This window comes from Rissa tridactyla, chromosome 7 (genome assembly GCF_028500815.1).
Source record: "Rissa tridactyla isolate bRisTri1 chromosome 7, bRisTri1.patW.cur.20221130, whole genome shotgun sequence".
NCBI lineage: Eukaryota > Metazoa > Chordata > Aves > Charadriiformes > Laridae > Rissa > Rissa tridactyla.
In genome coordinates this window covers 8,102,686-8,123,432 of record NC_071472.1, presented here as the reverse complement: position 1 = coordinate 8,123,432, position 20,747 = coordinate 8,102,686, and the positions used below count along the sequence as shown (strand labels likewise).

Here is a 20,747-nt window from a genome sequence, read left to right as displayed (position 1 = left end):
AAGGGAGGATTATAGAGGAGTTTCTAGTGTTTATTGCCGCCTATTTCTACGTAGACTTGTGAGGTTATGACACATTTTAGAGAGGCGCAAAAATCTGACATGTTGGAGTAATTTTTATATAGTAGGGGTGGATTTTGATCTGAAGCCTTGAATATTGGAGTCCATCCCTGGAATTATACAGCCTGTCTATAAAAAGAGAAAAAAAAAACCATAAACAAACAAAACAATTAAAAAAATGTTGTTTTAATGAGCCTATAGGTCTGTGTCTTTATAGGAGCAGAACAGTGGCTAGTATTACTGGATGTCACTGCTGGAAAAAGGCCAACAGAGGCTGAAAGTAAGACAGAAAACTACGACTAAATTGCATATCCTTCGCATGCACTTTTTTTGTCTGGGTGCTGGATTAACAACAATTTTGCCAACTTCAGTTGTCACCTTCCAGTGTTTTCAGATAGATATATCTGAGTGAATTGGCGGTGAAATTTGTATTCGGATCTGCGTAGTGTGATTTTGTAGGGTAGTAATTAGCATGGATAGATAATACGCAGTGAGTTGGGTGGCTGGTCGTTGCCCTTCCAATACAGGAGGTGAACCCAAGAAATTTACTAAAATTAATTATGACATTGAGCAAGATACAGCTTTGTTCACAAGCAGAAATCCAGGGTTTTTTCAAATTCTTGGCATTGCGTCTCTGAGATTGTCAAGCTGGATTCTCTTATCTCTAGTTCTCTTATCTCTAATAATAAAATAAAGCTTAGCACACAAAAAATCATTATCATTGGCTTCGGTCCAGCTACAGAATTTTTATTGTCAGAAACAAGCCAGAAAAGAGCTGCTTACTTCAGCAGACATATGCAGCAGGACTTAAAATCAGTAAGAACTATTCTCGATAATAAACAAGCAAATGTATCTCTCATCAGTCTGAATGTGAAGGAAAAGTGATCTGTTGACTAATTTGCTCCTTGTACCTACTTTTCTGACAACATTCATGCTTTTGTACCATTAACTGATACATTAAAAGGTTTTGAATATGCTCCATGTCTTACAGCTCACACTCCGGATAACAGCTTCCTTGGATTTGTGGTAGAGCAGCATCTGAATTCCAGTGACATTAAACACATTAACGACATCAAAAGGCAGAATCAATCTCTCGTTTATGGCAAAGTAGATAATTTCTGGAAGGTGAGTTTTCTATGCTAGTGTACTTGAGCAAATTTATTTTGATCAATATAATAAAGCGATCTAAATTTAAAAGTATCCCTTCTCTCTAAATCTATTAAGTTCTTTTTTCTGAAAATAAGCATATTTAAATAATTAAATTGAACATTTTGAAATCTTTCTGATGAGGAAACTTCTGTCTAGATTAAATGTGGATCCTTTGCTATTTATGTACACCTTTGATAGAATAAACAATGTTTATAGTCTTGGTATCACAACAATTTTGGAAAATGCAGAAGCCGTTAAAAGTAATGGGAAATTGAAGGTGTCAGAGGCTTTGTGAACTTTAATCAGTCATAAGCAAATTATTTCTTTTCTTATCTCTACTTACATCTTATATCTCCTTACATCTTTTCTTATATCTACAACCAAAAATATGCTGCATTTTGAACTGGAAATTGTGTTTCACTAAAGACCCTAGAAGCGAGTTGGATGGTTGGTGGTTACTCTTCCAATATAGGAAGTGAACCCTAGAAGTGTTCAGTCTCATTTTATCTCCCTGTAATAATATCAGAGTTTTGTTTCTTCAATATTGCAATTACTGCATTGTCTCCCATCTGCAGATGAGAGCTGCAGAATAACAACACCAAGATTTGGTCATAATTTCATCAATTTAACATATATTGTGGTGTTACGCTCATAGTGGTCTCTGCTTTTTGTCCCCGTTCTGGAGCTCCTTCTTCCAGGCTGCCACACCTGGGAGTGTCTCTCTCATGCAGTTTTCAAAGAAAAGCAATTACTTACTAATAACTGGATTTCTCCCAAGTTACCTCTAGCTCTGTGTGCCCATATACTCTGTATGCCTCCCCTCTTGCCTAGGAAGACCTTATTTTAAGCCTCTTGTCAACTGAAAAAGGAACTGATCAGTACATGCTGTGCCACATTTAGGACCAAACGATATGAGAGTGAGAGCACCCACCTCTCACATTTTCCATCCTTTTCAGTGGCATGAGAATATCAGCCTTGCACAGTTTTCTGAACCACAGAAGCAACATTTAGTCTGAGAACTCTGATTATACAGAATAAATTCTTGAAAAGTGAGGGCTACAAGTAACCGATCCATCTGTGAGACAAAACAAAACAAAACCTTAAGAGAAATGAGAGAGTGTTGCCAGCAGTAGCAAAAAGGAAGAGTTGCATCCTTCTTGGCTACTGTGCTGAGAAAAATATATATATTAGCTGTGCGTGTTCGATTGTGATCCCTCAGGTTCATGTTTGGGCCTGTTGCACTAAGCCATGTAATCTGTGTCTTAAAAGGGAATTTTGCTTTAAATTGTAGTAAATACTGTGACAGTTATTCTGTTTGGCTTGTGGAGTAGAACAACTTAGTATGCCCCCGTCTGCCGTCTCTTTTTCTACCTGCAGATGCTGGAGCAGAGCTGGGATCCTTTCATTCGAGTCTCTTCTAGCTGAGGCTTTTGTACTTTTAGTTCCCGGTCTCATTATCAGTCTCTCAGGAACAGTTGCATGTAATAATAATCTATACTTCCTGACCTGATTTGTAGTGTATATCAGCAGAACAACCTGTTGAGTGCTGTTGGATTTAAGGAACAAGATAGTTGCTTAGTCACCAGGGTTTTTTTTTCACTGACATATATATCTCTCTCAGTTTATTAAGTCTGCGTGAATTCAGAAATATGTATTAATAGCTTATATGCCCAGAGGGGAGATTTGTGATTGCCTAGTCTGAGATTCTGTATGACACATAGGATATTCATGGGCTGATTAAGACAAAAACATGATTTTTTGGAAAAGAACATCCAATCTTGATTTTTAAATAGCACACGATGGAAATCACGCTATTTTCTCTGGTAAAATCCTTGAGTAATTGCCTTCTCCCTTAAGACTTGCATTACTTCTGGTACAGATTTCCAAATGGCAATTTCCAGTCTTAGTGGCAGTTATAGACTTTGTCTACTGGACTGATGATGTTTCTGTTCTGTTTCCCTGCAGGAATATATGCACCCTGCAGGTGAAAGTAACCCATAGTCATCTCCTGAAAAGCCTGTATGTGCTGAACCACTGGGAGCTTTGTGCTTTCTAATCCTTAAGTGTTCTCACGTGTCTGTTTTCTCTGAACCTTTTCAAGATTATTCACATTCCTCTTGAAATGTGAACGTTAGCAAAGGTCACATGGGCTGTACCAGCACCAAATCAAAAAGAAATACCACATGCATTGTTAGGCATGTCCCCTTTTCACCATTAGGAACTCGTGTTTAGATGACTTCTCAGCTAAGACCCTTGTATTATTTTTTAGAGCTGCCGCTTTTCAAGTTGCTGCTCCATTTCTAGAAGTATTGCCTGTCTTGTTTCTTCGAAGATGTATGACTTAATACCTGGCCATATTAAAATGCTTAGTGTATGCTTGTAACATCAAGCACATTAAAACTGTAACTTGCAGACTGTAACTGCCGTCATGCCCATATGCACTGGTACATAAATGCAATCACTGCAGATAGGCTTTGAATCGGTGACAGCGTGGGATGTCTTATCTGGAGTGATAAAATCCAATTCTTCTGATCAACAGAAAGCCTGAACTAATCTTGTGTCTGTGTAATTTGCTTATTTCATGTTTCCTTCATTTTCCCTGTTCAGTGCTCTTTTCATCTGCCACCGTGGCTGGTACGGAATCAGACTAATCTATTTATTCTGCTCCTTTTCTTTATATTGAACATGGCCAATTAACAAAAAGTGTAATCTCCACAGAACACGCATGTCACCACTGGGTCTAATCAGTCGTTAGAGGAGCACAGTGTGGAGGGGAGAGCGTTCCAGTCCCTGGACTGAGGTGCTTTTGGGGAATACCAGTTGCAAATAAATGGTATAATTTTAAACCAAGCAGGCTGAACTGGAACTGAGGTATGCGCAGGATCTTTTTTCCCTTGGGGGTGGGACTAGAATAGTTAACAAACAGTTATCTAACTGCCATCATAGTTTTATATAGCCACGGACAGACAATGTTCTGTCTTCCCATATCATTCAGTGAGGCTAAACTGTGGTATGAACATAACAAGTAACGGGGCGGGGGGGGGGGGGGGGGAGCGGGGGGGGGGAGCAGGGTGGGAGGGAAATAAAGTGAGGACTTCTGTCAGCTCTGCTGGATACATAAAAAACGGTCAGCCCGTGGCCTGAGACCAGCATCATTCGTCCCGTGTTACAGCGGGCAGCTCTGGGTACGTCTTGCTGGAGGGAAGGAAGGATTTAAGCGGCACAGACTGGAAGATACATCTTACTTACTTCCCTCTGATAAGTAAATCAGTCTTTAATGGGTTGAGGATTGCAAGTAGGAGACTCTAGAGAACTTTGCCACATTTCTAAAGGTTATCCTTAGAGGTAACCTATCAAGGGCAATGTTTGCCAAGTTTTGGATGTGTTTGTTGCCATCAAAAGTTTGTGTTTTTGTCTGGGATTTCTGGCAGTACTAAGGAGTAAAGAGAGTCCTATCTCTGCCTAAGTTAAAAAGAAGGAATGAATAAGATGTGACTGAAACCCATAATGCTCCCCATTATCAAAATTGATTTAATTGCAGAACATTTCAATTAAAAGGGAATGTGTGAAGCCTTTCATGTCATCTTAGCTCCTGTTTTGGTCTAAGGCTTTTCTTTGTTCTTCCTTCAACTTCCTGTCACACTATTCCAATACTTCTACCCTTAATCCTAGAAAGATAAAAGACTCAAGATTCATTTTACATTATCTGCTATTTCTTTTTTATGGGGTGCTGGGAGAGAAGTCGGAATTATGCTTGTGTCAGAAAACAGCCATTAATGCATAACATACAATTGTATGATGATTGCTTTAGTAGATTTTATTACAGTCTATTGGAATTGCCTGAAAAATATTTATATATTTAAAGGCAAATAATATGTGTTACTAATGCCACACAATGAGATGGGCATTATTCTTAAATGTATACTGTCTGCATAATGAGTTTTAAAGAATCAGAGATGGGAAGTGGTTACATTTAGCTTGTTCTTAATGGGAAAGTACATAACCAAAGCTGTTCTTGCTAATGTCTCCCCTTCACAGCTCCATGTGACATATGTAATTTCCCCATTGTGTGCCCTCTTGCATGAAGGTGGAGGAAGAAAATGAGAAGTCAGAGAGGAAAAATTGTACTTCTAGGAACAGTTCTGTTACATGCAGAGATCAATGTCTTGCTGCTGGCAGCATTGCCTTTTCCCTTCCTTCTGATTGGTTTTTCTGCTTCATATTTGGAACATTTCATTCCATTTTTTTTAAACTAAAAGAAACATAAGAAAAGGGAGAAAAGATCCTTCTCACCTTTTCTCTCCCACGTAGTCAGTGCACTCTCAAACTTTTCTTGTGGTGGTTTTATTTTGTCTTCCTCCAAATTTGCAGCAGCACTGTGGGCTTATCTATCGATCAAAACTTACTCTTGTTGCTGTCACCAGGAACACTGTCCTGCTTTATGCCACATAACAAATTGAAATGAGACAAATTCTTTAGTTCAGCAACATTTCTGAAATTCACCATTTGCTTCTTAAAGCTGTATGGATCAAAAAACCAAGTAAATCAAAGGAACTGAACAGCTATAGGTGCAGTAAATAAGTATACATGTATTTACACTTTTGAAGGCTTATTCTTTAACAGGGATTACAAAAATTAGAATTTTGTTTATTATGAAGAAATTAAAAAAAAATGTTTTCCATTAATGTTTACCTTTCAGAGAGGTCAGTGATCAGCTTTTCTTTTTGCAGAACTCTCCAACTGCAAAATGGAGTACCAGTTTATGCAATCCGGTACCAATTAATGCAATCACCTACTAGTATTTGAGTATCACAAAACAAACGTGACCTTTTCTTCCTGTGGTCTCGCTTCCTATTTTCATCTGTACCTCTGCATTTTTCAGCTTCAGCACTTACAGTGCACAAATGGGTCTCATTGTTAGTTCTGGAAATTTCCATGCAAAGGACAGGAAATGCCTGGTTAGGGGTTAATGCACATTAAATGACAGTAAAATTATCAAACCTTTCAAAAACCTCAGTCTAAAAAAAAAAAGGGGGGGGGGAGGGAGAAAACTTCATGGATGAAGAACTGCAAGAAATGATGAATTAAATAGATAAAGATGAGGCTGGGGAACTGAATAAGCAGGATTCCTGGCAGATCTTGAAGAACCGAGTCTTTACTGAGATTTTTTACTCATTCTTTGTGCAAAGATTATATATGTGCAAATAAACTTCACAGATACGTATGTATATATATGTGCACACTGGTGTGTATTTATGGAGATGTGTGTGGTAGGTGCCTAGCAAAGGGGCTGTAAATGGACACTCAAGGGAGAGCAAAGGCATGGCAAGGTTATGGACTACTTCCTTTGCATATTCTCTCTCTTTCCAGCTTTTTTCAGCTCAGGGAATTTTCTGAATCTGTTTGTCTATTGACAAACTAAGTGTCTGTTGACAAACTTTTGAGATCTCAGTAAGAGCTGTTTTCAGAGTTCTTGTCTGATCATGAACCTTTGCAAACTTAATTGCATCCACAATGTTCTCTGTCGTGGAGTCCCTCAAATCTCTGACCTGTTGCAGGAGGAGCCGTTAACTTTGGGGTTTTCCTAAACCTGCCTCCTACCAGCTTTGTTTGGCTTCCTTTGTGTCAGGACATTATGATTAGTCAGTCTCTATCCATATTCTTTATGCCAATTATGGTTTTGTAAACCTGTCTCATATTCTGCCAAGTTGTCTTTTCCAAGCTGAAGAATCGTTAATGAATTCATTATAGATTTCTGTATGTAACGATGGAAACCATTCTGTAGCTTGGATCCTTCTTACCTGTCTCAGAACCACATCCAGCATTTTTTGCTTCTTTTTGCGGAAAGGCACGAGAACCACAACAGTGTTTGAGGAGGGAGAGAACTGTGTTGTTACAGAACAGTTCAATGATATTCTCTTTATTTCTCTATTCCTTTCCAGTAATTCTTATCACTAACTGATACTGAACATTATACTATGCGGGTTTTTTCATGGATCATAATCGTATTTTATCATAATGCAAAGTCTTCAGTCTTGAGTGACACTGGTTAGCTCAGTTCCATTATTCATATGTGAAGCTAGGACTGGTTTTCAACACATGCATCACTTTGTTTATTTATATTGAATTTATCATTCATTCTATTTCCTAGTCACTTTTTCCCATAGATTACTGAGAGGGCTTTTTCAAAAGCTTTGCAACTCCAAGTCTTCACTATTGTGATGTTTTTCTCTGACATTTTGAAGTTAGTTTCAGTTTTGCTACTCTGAACGGTACACGTTGACTGCACACTTCGGCACTTCTCTTTTGCATGATGACTATTCAGTCACAAAGGTGATTCCCTTCTATCCCAGAGAGACTTAATTCCTTTAAGAACTTTTAAAAAGCTTCCACATACTCATTGGCTTCTTCAGAGAACACTACCAATGTGGTGAGAGAGGATTTCCTTCTACTGAAAGAATTGACTATTGTAATTTTGTTGGTTTTGTATAGTTTTATAGTTAAAACATTATTTAAGTTTCAGATAATTTGTTCAGTGTAGAATTCACACTCGCTAGTCCTGAATCACAGGATAATCTCCAGATCCATTTATAAATTCAGTACTCTGCATTAAGTACTTCGTGGTTAGCAGTTTGAAAGGCTTGTATTTGAGCTCCAAGAGACATCATCTACTCTTTGTAATTTACCACTGTATCTCTTTAACTCTTTTAACATTATTGTACATTGAATTCTCCAGCATTTGTTCTCTCTCCTAGTTCCCTGGTAGACTGGATTTTCATTATTCAAGGATGTCTTGAAAAGTTTTTGACAGTGTGACGGCTGTCAAAAAGAGAGTTTTTTTCCAATCTTATATTTGTGTCAGAATCTCAATTGTCATACTTTGTGTATACATTGGATTTTGGCTTACCGTGGACTCGACACTTTGGCAAATGAGCACCCAGATGTTAGGACTTCTAGACTTAACAGTATGCATTTAGGATACACACAAAGTTCTCTCCCAGGACTTACTTTTCTGAGTTACATTTGTCAAGCTTTATAATACCATTTTCTGACTTTTCCAACATAAGAAGGTGAGACAGGGTATACGGGCTGGTTTACATACATTTTGCAGTTTGAACTTTCAACCTCATAAACCAGTTTGGGACTCTGAATCACTCTCTTCTATAATGGAACCGGCCTGTAGTTCTGCCTGTGTGGGGCTTAGTTTTGTTCAGTGCTGAGCTTCTGATGTTCTGTGAGGGTACCTGAATGGTCTAAAATTGCAAAAATCTCTGATAACCTCAGACTGACAAACTGATGGGAAAGCGGAGTTCTTGATTCCCACCATCTACCACATCAAGAAAACTAAAAGCAGGATTTAGTTCTTAGTGCATCGTGTTTCTACCATGTATTTTTTGTAGCTTTTACACTTCTTAAATTTTTCAGCCACCAAACTTAAAATTTCAACCCTTCAGCCTGTGTCTTCTTGACAACATTGTCTTAGGGAAAGACTTATCAGACAGTTGCCATTTGATTTCTCTCATGAGAAAGGCTTTATCATGATGCTTTTAAAAGCAGGTGGAAATAATTGATGAACAGTAATAACAGTTCTGCAGTCAATGATCAACAAAAATTACTTTCCTGAATTGCATGTTTATTTTAGCTGCTGAAAAACTGTTTCAGAAAAGGTTTGTATGACTGTTACTCACAGTGTTCTTCCATTTTGATTTTGAGGAGAAATAATTTGACTTTTTTTTTTTTTTAACGTGGTTGTATTTCATGCTCAAAGTGTAGATTTGCAGTACAGCCAGCAGACATGGGTGAATAGCACAGTCTGACCCAAACTCTGCAGGGAATGTTGATTTTGCATTACTAGCCAGCAGCCCGTGATCTTTTCTCTTTGAATTCAATTTGGAGAAAGTAAAAAGCTGGAGTCTACTGTCAAATGATTGAAGATAAAAGAATATTTACATCTGCATCCAAGCAGGCAAACGCAGGAAGTGGATTAACAGTTGAAGGAATGTTGATATTTTGTTTGCAAATCTTATTTCTTGATTTATCTACTTGTATAGCCTTTCTATTTATAAATGCCATATTTACACTCCTTCATTTTCTAATTCAGTGTTTTTAATGTTTAGAATTGACTTATGTGCCCTGATTATTTTTTGGTGGAGCAGCTTATTGCAATATATACTTTTGTGATCCAAAATAACACTTTTCTACAAGGAAGTGGAAATTCAGGACTACTTAAATGCAAAAGGAGACAAATGTTAGTGAGATTTGTGTAAGGCATAAGGTGCTAACTGTTTTTATAGTGCTTTACAGGTGGTTATGAAAGCAGTAGCTTTTTTATTCAAAGTGAATAAGGGAAGAAGGGAGTGATTGTTTTGTGGGTTGTGCCTTGTGAGTTTTTGGTTGGGGGTTTTTTTTGTTTGTTTGTTTCCTTCAGAAAGAAAGACTTTTGGAAAAACTAAAAACAGTTGTTTTATGTACAGGGAATAAAGAGAAGATGCTACTCGGTGTTCCAGTTGTTCTTTAAAAATTTCATTTGATTAAAAGAAAGAGATTCCCATTTGGCGGACGAAAAGATTTTGCCCAGCTTCTGTGTGTTGTTTTTTCATGGTTTTACTCTTGTGGTTTGAAAACTAATTAATAAAATTTTTACATATTGATCCCTTTACTTATACCCATCTATCTATAAAGTTTCCTTTGTGAGGAAAAACATTTCTATAGACTCTGTAACACAGTCTACAGTAGTTACTCTGTCTTGTGGAGATGAAAACCCAGCAACACCATTTAAAAGTCCATTATTTTTCTAAATATTACACATGGAAGAATTGATTCTGTTTGGGATACTAAATGTGTTATCTCTAGTTTTAGACTGAATCAGGAAAGCAGTCAGTCATATGGTTAAGTAATGTTCCCAATGGATAGTTAATTTAATGTTTTGTTGGCGCTTGCAGAGATGCTTAAAACATGCTGATTTTATCACTGCTTTTGCTTTGTCTTCCTAAATTGTATTGATTGGTTACATATTAATTTTAAATATCATTTGTATGTCTGCTCCGTTAATTTGAATTTATTAGTAATATTTATTACATGGTTTTGTAACTTTAAGGGTTTAAGTAAAAACTCTCCCTCTGCCCCTAGAAAATACTACTGTAAATACAGCATGGAAGCCTGTTCTAATCATCCCATCGTCGTAGACACCTTTTTTTTTTTAATCCTGTATTCCCTGTTTTGTAGTCATCAAGTGCTGGTATTTATATAGAGGACAGCAGATGGATATAGTAGGAAGATTCACTTTCTTATTAACAAGATGATTTGCATAATATTTCGGGCTAAATTCAAAGTCCATTGTATGTATCAGAGTGTTTCCAGCAGAATTTAAGCAAGGAACTTCACAGATGCTTCTCAGAATCCTCCTAGGTTTCTACTGGCATCACATATAAACAGGAGACATGAAAATACTGCATTTCTTTTGGTCTGTTTTACATGCATCTTTGAAAATGAGCTAAGAAAGATAAGATAGGAGCAAGGCCAGTTCAGATAAAAGATTTATCTAGTCCAAAAATAGCAAAAACCTGATGCGTAAGGGAGAATGCAAAATCAGGTGTTTCACAGCCATCAGAGACAACTGGTTCCTGAACTGCTTGGGCCAAAAGTTGTGTGTCTCCGATCAATAACAATTCGTGGATTTTTCTTCCATAATTTCTTTTTGAACCTATATAAAATCTTCCATAATCCTACAGCCAATAATGCCGTTTCTCAGGAACCATAAGAAAGAGTGTAAACACTGAATAATTTTAGTGTCAAATATTTTATTTCAGAGCAGCTAAATATTCTGTAGCAGAGGTTTGTGAAATTGCCATTGATACCGTTAAAATAAATAAGTGCCATTTTGGGTAATGCTGGTTTTGTTCTTTTTAGCTCCTTACTTCTCATATTTTTCTTAAGTTAGAGTGCAACCGTGTCATCAATTTGTGTGATATGAGCCAATAAAATCCGAGGCATGTGTGTTAGTGTTCTTATTGTAGACACATCACGTCAGTAGTGGCTGTGCTTCATTCCCTTCTCTTCACATTCAGGACATCAACTAGAACCTTAGGGATTGTACTAAAAGCCAGGCAGGCAGGATTAAGGTGTGCCTCCAGCGCCAGCCCACTGCTGCATTCTGCAAATAAGACCAGGCCGCTCCTTTTATATTTCTCACATTTGCAAAGAAAAAGTTCTACAATGGATTTTCTTTTAACAAAGTAGATAACGCTTCTCAACAGCTTTTAATTATGCCACTCTACTTTACAAATAATGGAAAGACCATCTCTGTCAGAGTGATTCAAATTTGAAGTAAAAGGAAAAATAAAAAACGGAGCAAGCTTTTTGTTTTTTTTTTTTTTAATAATTTGTGTTAATTAACAATAACAGCAACCACATCAAACAAGAAAGCACATTTGTCTCCATTTTTTGGGTGTTTTATATAATACTTAGCCTGGCACATTGTCTGATTGGTCCAAACTTGGCATCACTACTGGAACAGGGGGATTTAATAATGGGGCCGACAATCTACTTCTTCACAAGCAGTATCGCCAGTAGAGCAAGCTAAAGCTAGAAGCCGGTTGTTATGTGACACTAAATACCCTGTGTATTTGAATGCATACCAACAACTAATTTAGCAAGGAAATTTTAAGAAGTGATAGTGTTTGTTCACCTGGGCTTGATGCCTTACTGCTCCTCCAAGATGAGAAAAGACAGGGTTTTCACAGGTCTGCTTGCCCTTTGAATGAACTTCAGTAAAATTGTTGGCCAGCTTTCACACAGGGCTGGGAATTTACATGACAAAAATAGTGAGTGAAAGTAGAATTCTTAAAAACTCCCTCACTGCCAAGAAGTACAGAAACTTGTTGCCTGATTTTAGAGCTATTACTAAGACTATGTGCAAATATTGAGGGAAAGTCTCTCTGATCTGTGCTGCATCCTGGCTGTGAATACAGTCTACAGCTAATTGCTTTTGGAATGCTAGTAGTCTTTAAAACTCAAAAAACATATGGCATTGAAAATTAAAGTAACTCTTGTTTGCAAACTAGGGTGGTATACTATTTTTATTTTTTTTTAATGCAGCACTAAAGCCATTACTCTTCTTTAGGTCTTTTCCAAAATGCCTTTAAATCTTTAGGTAAGTGGAATATTTGTAGGTACCTCATGGGACTCAGATACTAGGTATTTAGATAAAGGTGCGTATTCAGTTATTCAGTTGGCAAAAGTGCATCTTACTAAGGTGAGATTCGTCCATTTCTTTACAAAAAAGAAAACAATTACTAAGTATTTTGCATCTCTGATAAAAACAGAGTGAAAATTTGCTATTTCAAAATGAGTTTTTTAGTATTTTTAGGCCAAGTATTGCTGAGATTACAGCTCTCTGATGGTTACCTGTTTTTTGTCCATTTAGAAATTAATAGGACCTTCATATAGATTTATTTATACCTATGCTATGAATAAAAAAGCTGCAGTTTTCTTCCAACCTAGTAGAAAACAAAACTAATAATGTAATAAAAGATCAACTATTATAGAAATCATATAGAAATGAGTGAACTTTGTGTCTTTCTGGCTTTTGTGGTACAGGAGATAAAAACCAGCTCTGATGGAACACTACTGCTTGAAATGTGTAAAGACTGAAAATATTTTATTGTTGCTCTTACAGGATAAGAAGGCTTATCTGGACATCATCCACACCTATATGGAAGTCCATGGAACTGTTCACGGGACAAGCACTATTTACATTCCCGGCTACGTAAAAAACCATGGTATACTCAGTGGGCGGGATTTGCAGTTTCTACTGAGGGAAACCAAAGTAAGTTTGTCAAGAGGGAGCAGTGGCAAAAATAGCACCAGAGAGACAGTATCTGAAGTGCATGCATTTCACCTCCTAATGAAATGAGCTCCTAATTTAAAAGCATTGGAAAAATAAATGACCAAATGTAAAGGAGCTTGAGATGTCTTCTGTGTGCTAAGAATACGTTTTTCATCACGTCCATGTTTTGTGAACTGACAGCTGTTATTAGAAAATTGGGACGACAACCTACAGACGCATTTAACAACCAGCTTGAGAAATGTTTATAAATGCGTTTTTCATTGTCTTAAATGTGATATTCAGCTCAAGGAGATTATCAGATGAGAATGGGCTTTGTTTTAAATCCCTGCTGTGAAAGTTAGGTAATATCTGAAAGCTGTACGATAGGTGTGCTTGCTCTGCCCTACCAATGACTTTAATGCGGAGTTACCCTACTCTCTTGGGGAGAAAAGCAGAAAGGCGAGCATTTCATTCGCCATTCAGATCCTTCCTCTGCTTCAGCTGTGCAGAGAGAGCGAGCAAAAGAGTCTGCTTTTTATGGTATGCTTTGTTGTGGGCCTATAGGCAAGGTAACTCAAGATAAAGGACAGTACATACATTGAAATAAATAAACTTTTGTCCATAGTTAGAATGCTTTGTGGGAGTTTCTGTGCCATTCCCATAATCCTTGTGGCACTTTACAACATTAAAACACTTTAGTAGATTACATTTAAATAGGATGTTTAACTTCCAGTTGGTGAAAGAATTAGTTTGTGTGTTTAAAATTAGCAAAATGTGTGGAACTGCACCACTTACTCCCCATTGTTGATAGTTTCTTGCTGTGCACTTCTACAGAAGAATCTATTAAAAAAACAAAAGAAAAAAGCAAGCACTTCCCAGTCTTCCCACACTACTGCAGAGATCTCCTTTTTGAAATATTTGGGAAAATGATGGTAATTTGACATCTCTGTGTGACAGCTGTTGGCAAATTATGCCTTTTTAAAGGCAACCACTGTGTGTATGTACTTGATGCATACAGATGCACATAATGTTGCAGATTAAAAAGTCAACATTTACTTTCATCATAGATAATACTCAGATTACACAGCTTTTGCCTGTGTGGAGTATGAAGTCACTGTGTTAATCATAGTACTAACGTGGGAAGAATATTGACATTGTTATAACCCCAAGCACAAACAGTGACTTCTTTCTGGAAAAAAAAAAAAAAAAGTTTTATTCACTGGAATAGTAAAATAAGCTAATGGACTTCCTACAGAATTGCTGAAGTCCTTAAAATTTTCAAAGTACAGTTCATAATAATAGTTATGTTCGAGTAAATCTTCCTCTAATTCTTTATCAGCCATCCATGTATTGCGCTAAATAGCTTGATTTTCAATACTAAGTAGATATCTTATCTAGGTGTTATTAGTTATATTTGCTGTGCTCTAAGATGCAATGTAAAGATAGATTCAATTTAGGACAAATTCAAGTTGATACATACATATTAAGCAACTCAGCCTAGTGCAGTAATAGGGGGGGCTGTGACATGGGAAGCAGCCAGGCTAGTTTCACTCAGGTTTTGACTAGCAATTTAAATATCAGATAGAAGATACTGTCTTGTGACTGTGAAATACTCTTTAGATCAGCAAATTGCATATTTTTCACAGACTATTTTTGTGAAAAGGGTGGGTCCACACTGTACTGTTTTCAGAATCCTACAAGCATTTTAGACTTTAATGATTTTCTATACTATTGTTGTGCATTGTTTTTTAGTGGTGAGGGGTTTTTTTCTTCCTAACGTTAGGGAAAATCCTTGGAGAATTTGCTGCATTTCTTAGGATGTGGCACTGAGAAACACATCAATGTGTTTCAGAATCCTGTATCAGGAAACCAGTGTCTTTATCTCATTATCTTTTTGATACGATCTCTCATAATAAACTATTTTAATATTTTTTTTGTCAAGTCTGCAAACAGTATTTTCATGTGGCTTTTCTGAACTTTTGTTAGCAGATTTGCAAATGACAAAAGCTGTTTTCCTTTTAGGGCAATTATTTATTTATGATGCAGCCAGGCTAACAAAATAAAACTTCCACCTGATGATAAGCAGTTAAGAGTCCATCTGCTTCTCCTAATACTTATTATTGTCAGGCAAATGGGAGTGCAATGTATTGCTGATGTTGCAACAAAAGGAAATGAAATACGGCTTACTGCATCATGAATTTTGGTTATTATTCCTGTCTAATACTTACTTGTTCCAACATATCGAGTTTAACAGAAAAAGTAAAACAGCAGCTCCCGAGATTGAAAGTGGAGACTGAGGTTTACCATCTAGTGTGTGTGGACTTTTGTTGGAGGTGGATTTAGAGGGTTTTTTGTGTTGTGTTTTTTTTTTTGCTAGCTGATACTTAGCCTCTCGCAGGTACACCGGCGGTTCTGCCGTAGCACATGGCTGCTTCTCAGTGTCGATCGACAGACAGACTTCCTCTAAGTCGTCTTGTTACCTGCATGTTCACGGTTTCAGATTTTGGTATCTTTTAAGAGACAATGCTTTAACGTAGCTTAGCATAAAACACCACTCACCTGCCTCTGCTGGCCATCTGCTGCGTGTGTGGGTCAGTTGTGTTTATATCAAATGGGTCATGGATTGAATTGCGAAAGTAAGTGCAGGTTTTCCACAAAATCAAGCTGACTTGAATGGGAGCTTTGTGCCCTGAGGAGACTCATGTATGCGTGCACATGCATCCAGTGATGTTCAAGGACACTTTTTAACCATAATCACTTTAATCACTAGGCAACGTGACCAGAGCCCCATAATGAATTTAGTTATGGGGTTTTGTCACTAGACAATCAGTGTGCTGAAAGTATGTGAATAATGGGAGCCGTAACTCAGGGATGGTAACATCTGTGGGTACAATGCTCGCTTGAGCCACCTAGGCCTGTTATTTACTGTCTCCAAGCAACAAACTTTGTCTTTAAGCTTCCAGAAACTTTCAGATTTTTCTTTTTCTAAACATATGTTTTCATACCCAAGGGCAAGGATTGTCTTTCGTTGCTTGTGATAACAACATTGTGTTAGCAAGTTTTTGTTAGGTCAGCTGAAAAATGATCTAGTTTTCAGAAAGTAATAATAATTTAACAAATTGCACAGTCCAGTGTACTCAGAAGTGTCAGTTTATGTTGCACTGCTTCGTTTTGCCCCTGGATAGCAAAATACCGATGGGTAACGACGGCTGTGTCATGATTCTTGCTCAGAGCTTTGCATTCCCCAAATGTATGAGTTGGTACAGGACACAGTTATTCTCAAAAGCCTGCAGCTGCCAGTTCATTCTGGTGCGTATCGTAAAGCAACGCGTTTCAGAATAAGTGCGTTTTCCAAGCAGGAGGGGGCTGTTTGAGATTCTTCATGGCTAGTTCAGCTGTGTAGTGCATGACAAAAACGAGACATGTCAACAGTTCCTAATGAGAAGATGTAAAACCATTCATCACGTCAGAGGAAAATAGGGTAGGCGAGCTGGCAGCCTTCCTGCCAATTTACTTGGCTTCTTGCCAAGTGGGCAGCTGGAGGAGTTGGACCAGGCTCTTAGAAGAACCAGGACTGAATTCTTGAGAAATATTCCTCCTTTCAAGAAAGTTTCAGATGCAACTTTTTGCCTCGAGCCACTTGTGAATTTTTGAGGGAATCCAAATTCTTTTACTTAGTGGAATGTACAATTTCCGAATGGTGATTAATAAAAGTAGGAGCAACCACCCTGTTTAGACAGTTTGGGAAAAATCCCATTGCAATGATGGATAAGCAGAAAGAAAGGAAACTTTTCATATTGCCTTTTAGGAAGTAATATATTTTTTACTTCCACACGCTTCACAAGATCAGCTGAAAAGACATTTAACTAGTGATTCTATTCTAAAGTTGTTTCAATCACAAAAGGATTGACTGTTCCAGAAAGTATTTTATATTCATGAGAAAAATATATCAAGATAGTTAACAACAGCCTTTGTTGCACTTCTCTTTCTGTACTTCAGAAGAGAATACATAAGTTCAGTATGAAGGCATACAAAAGTGGTGATAAACCTACCGACCCAACAGAATAAATTCGATGAAGTGCAGTAATGTTAGAAAGGGGAGAGGAGAAGATAAACACTTTCGTTCATGGAAATATAGCGTTTAGTCTCTGGAATATGCAGTTTTTCTCGTAAATATTCAGCTGGTCAGAATTACAGTCAATGAGGTAAAACATTCGCTCCTTCTTTTATACCTTTGGCTATAATTTAGAAAGACTGTTTGTTGAAGAACTCATTTTAATAATAGTCTGATCTGGTGCCATGAACTCCACAAATAAATTGCTTAGTGTCAACTGAAAGTCAGTGGTTTCCAAAAAATAAAACAAAACCCCACTGTTCTGTCACGGGAGTGATTGTGAAGCACTTTTCATGTCAAGAGAAGTTTCCACTTAGCTACTACACCGTGAAAGGACTGCCTGCATTATAATCAGAAAAGAATGGTGTCTTGGCTGCTCTGATGCTGGGTGGCCAACTCAAAAGCCTGAAATTCCAAACCAGGGGTGCAGCTCACAGCAAAGGCAGAAAAGGTTCCTAAGGAGCCTTTCTTACGAAAACCAAAGTATTCCTGCTTAAGGGTTTCAACACCTGCTTTACTCAAGTTGAGCAAGCGAGATTGCAGATATGAATCCCCTTTTTTGATTCATGCAGACCTACAGGCACAGACACACCTGGGTAGCAGACCTTGTAAACAAGGAAATGGTTTTAAAAAAACCCCCACCACTGTTACCATGGTCATTTTACATCTGTATTTATTTGCTGTTTTCTCGTTTAGATGTACTTTCGTACTGTAAACTCTTCCTGGCAATCATCTCACTATGTAAGGCGCTAGCATACAGAGCCTACTGTGGCGTGTGCCCGCTTAAAGCCCTGCACGAAAAATAATGGTTCTGGCTTTCAAAAACATTTGAAAGGTGAGAAGAATGCTCACGTACAGAAAAAGAAATGATTTCAAGCACTAATCAACCAGTAAAGTATAAAGGAATTCTACTCTATATAGCAATTCTGCTGCAGCTAACAAAGCCAGATCAGGGCTAACATTTTTGAACCACAGTTACGTCACCAACAATGTCAGATTTGGAGTTTTGCATTCCAGATCTTCAGCCATAGGGTGAAGGTGGCTGCCCATGGTGGACTCCGTTACCAGGCACAGCATCTGGTAAGAGAGTACCCTAAAAGCCGTAGTCAGCAACCTTATGTGGAGGCAACAGTGTGTATTTATATCATAAAATAGTGGAAACACAGTGTGTTCTAAATTTTTATCATTTTGTGGGAAGGAGCCTTCTCTTCCACACAGCTTCAGCTGTACTGAGGATGGGTGTTTGCTTTGCTGGTACCGCAAAACAGTTATCTGTTAGTTGTATCTTTTCCTTTTTTTCCCCTTCTTTTTCAGTTGCGGACTTGCAGCATTTGTTACATACTTTTAGGAAGTACCTTGACAGATTGTTTTAGCCTGTCTGGAAAGAACAAGTTGCATGTAATTCAAAGGATTAGCAAATTAGCACATCATGAGAATAAGTTACAGAAATGACCCGTTGTCTTCAATGCTTGCTTTTTGAATCATAATGAATGTGACTTTCCTGAGGCAGTTAAGATATTCCTCAGTTTTGCTCTTTATACCATACAAAACTACTACCTCCCTAACCAAGGAACGTTAATAAAGGGCAATTTTCAGGAGCAGGGTCTAGATTCAGTTTGGGAGTTTCAGCTGACCTGGTGTCGACGTGATGGAGAGTGACAGAAGATTTCTGGAGGGTTGAAAGAAGGAGCTGGGGCAGGGAGGGTTGTGGGCAGGTGTGAGCCGGGCTAAAACCTGAGGCCAAGAGTCAGCACACACGCGCGCACCGCTCTAGCAGTCAGACTCATCCTTCTTTCTTCAAAGGTATGGTGCTGCTTAGAGGTGAGGCTGGAAATGGATGCGAAACAGGTGGTGAGCTATTTATTATAGATTAAGTGTTGACAGCGCGCTTTGGGCTGTCAAAACATAAAAACCATGTTTCTTTCCCCGTGGAGCTTCCTCCTAAATAAACGGAGCAGTCAGAGACAGAACTGTTCAGCAGTGCACAGCAGCAGTTTATTAAAAAAAGTGAAAAACGAAGCAAACAAACCAGCATTCTCTACAGAAGAGACAAACACAGGATCATAGGAGAATTGATACTTCAGATGGTTTTAATTGCTGGTTCTCGGCTGGTTTTCTGCCTGAACTAAGGAGTAGTTTAAATAAATAACATTAGGTGTGCAGATTGCGTGAAATGGTTTCATGCCCGTAATTCATTATTTTCAAGACATTACCTTTCTTTAAATTAAGCCTCTTCTGAGATGAAATTTTGTATGTATTTTTTCTGAACGAAAGGTAATGTATCTTACGCCATATACAAAACCCAAATACAGATAATCTAGCTTTAGTGGAGATAGTCTTCCAGAGTTGTTTTTTTATCAGCCACTGGAGAGTTTCCTGTAAGATTTTAATCTGTAAGATAGCTGAGAAACTTTTTGCGAGTAGGTGACTTTTTTAACCTAAAAATTGGAATACGAGTATTCATCTCCATGCAGTGAAAATTGTATGTCCCCAACTATGCTGAGAAGTGTTAACTTTCTCTTTAAAATGAGCCAACTCAGAATTTACACTGTTGTTGCCATGGGTTGGCGGGGATAGATGCTGCAATGCTTGTGCCCAACACTACTGGGCTTGACGAACTTAAGGGCCTTTTCCAGCCTTTTCTAACCATAGAGTAAACGATTCTATGATTCTGTGACCCCAGGTTTATGCATCAGTGTTAAAATCAGCCCCTAGAAGGGGCCTTCAGTTTTGAATCTTTTCTTACTAGGGTTCACCTCCATGTTGTGGAAAATTTAATGCAGAATAGTATAATTTGACCTCTTTGAATATGTACATCCTGAATACACGATCGTAACGGTTTTGAAGATTGTTCTTTATTTTCTTGAAAAAAAGCAGTAGCTATATGTATATACATGTTAAGTCATGCAGCAGTGCTGAGAAATTGCTGTTACAGATCAGAGCTTATAATTCTTCCATTATACACGGACATTCAAATAAAAATCAAGACTCCTATATATAATTCAAGGGTTTTAACTCTGTTGGGCCAGGAAAAGGGGTCAAGATCCAAATAAATGCCAGACAACTCGGAAAAAAATACTAAATTTCTTTACATTGGAGAAAAGCATTGCCTTTTCTAGAGCACCTATAATCTCGGCTGATGTCAGAACTTTGTGATGCATTTTTCCTCCTTCAATTTACCTTGGAGGGGTTGAACCCTCAGTCCTGTGCAAGCTCTTGCTGCCCGGGCACGGTGTCTTCAGCTGATGTTTGCTGCCATCTACCGTTTTAATTAGAAGACTTAATCAGATTGGCAGGAGCATGTTCCTGTTGGCAAAACCAGCAGGTTAGCTCATGTGGGAGAGAGGGGAAAACAGTGGTGTAGCTGTTCGTGAGGTTACTGCATAAAACCTGTACCTGCAAGAGAGGCCCAGCAGTTCCATTTCAACACCAATCAAACCACCAAATAACTCCTTTTTTTTTTTTTCCCAAAAAAATGACTGAAAGGGTCCGTTGTTGCCTCAGCTCCATGAAATACCACCTCAGCTCATTACAGAAGATTACTGTCAAATGTGTTTTACAGGACATTCCGTTACCGCTTGGGTAGGAGCGGGTGAGCTG

General features: G+C 38.0%; 1 protein-coding gene across 1 annotated transcript in view; it reads left to right on the top strand.

Annotated features, from left to right (window-relative positions):
* MGAT5 (alpha-1,6-mannosylglycoprotein 6-beta-N-acetylglucosaminyltransferase) overlaps window positions 1-20,747 on the top strand; it is a 129,652-nt gene that overhangs the window by 94,125 nt on the left and 14,780 nt on the right. The window contains exons 11-12 of the mRNA XM_054208384.1: window positions 1,049-1,182; window positions 12,884-13,033. Coding sequence (XP_054064359.1) covers window positions 1,049-1,182; window positions 12,884-13,033 — 284 coding nt within the window. The remainder of the gene's footprint in view (window positions 1-1,048; window positions 1,183-12,883; window positions 13,034-20,747) is intronic.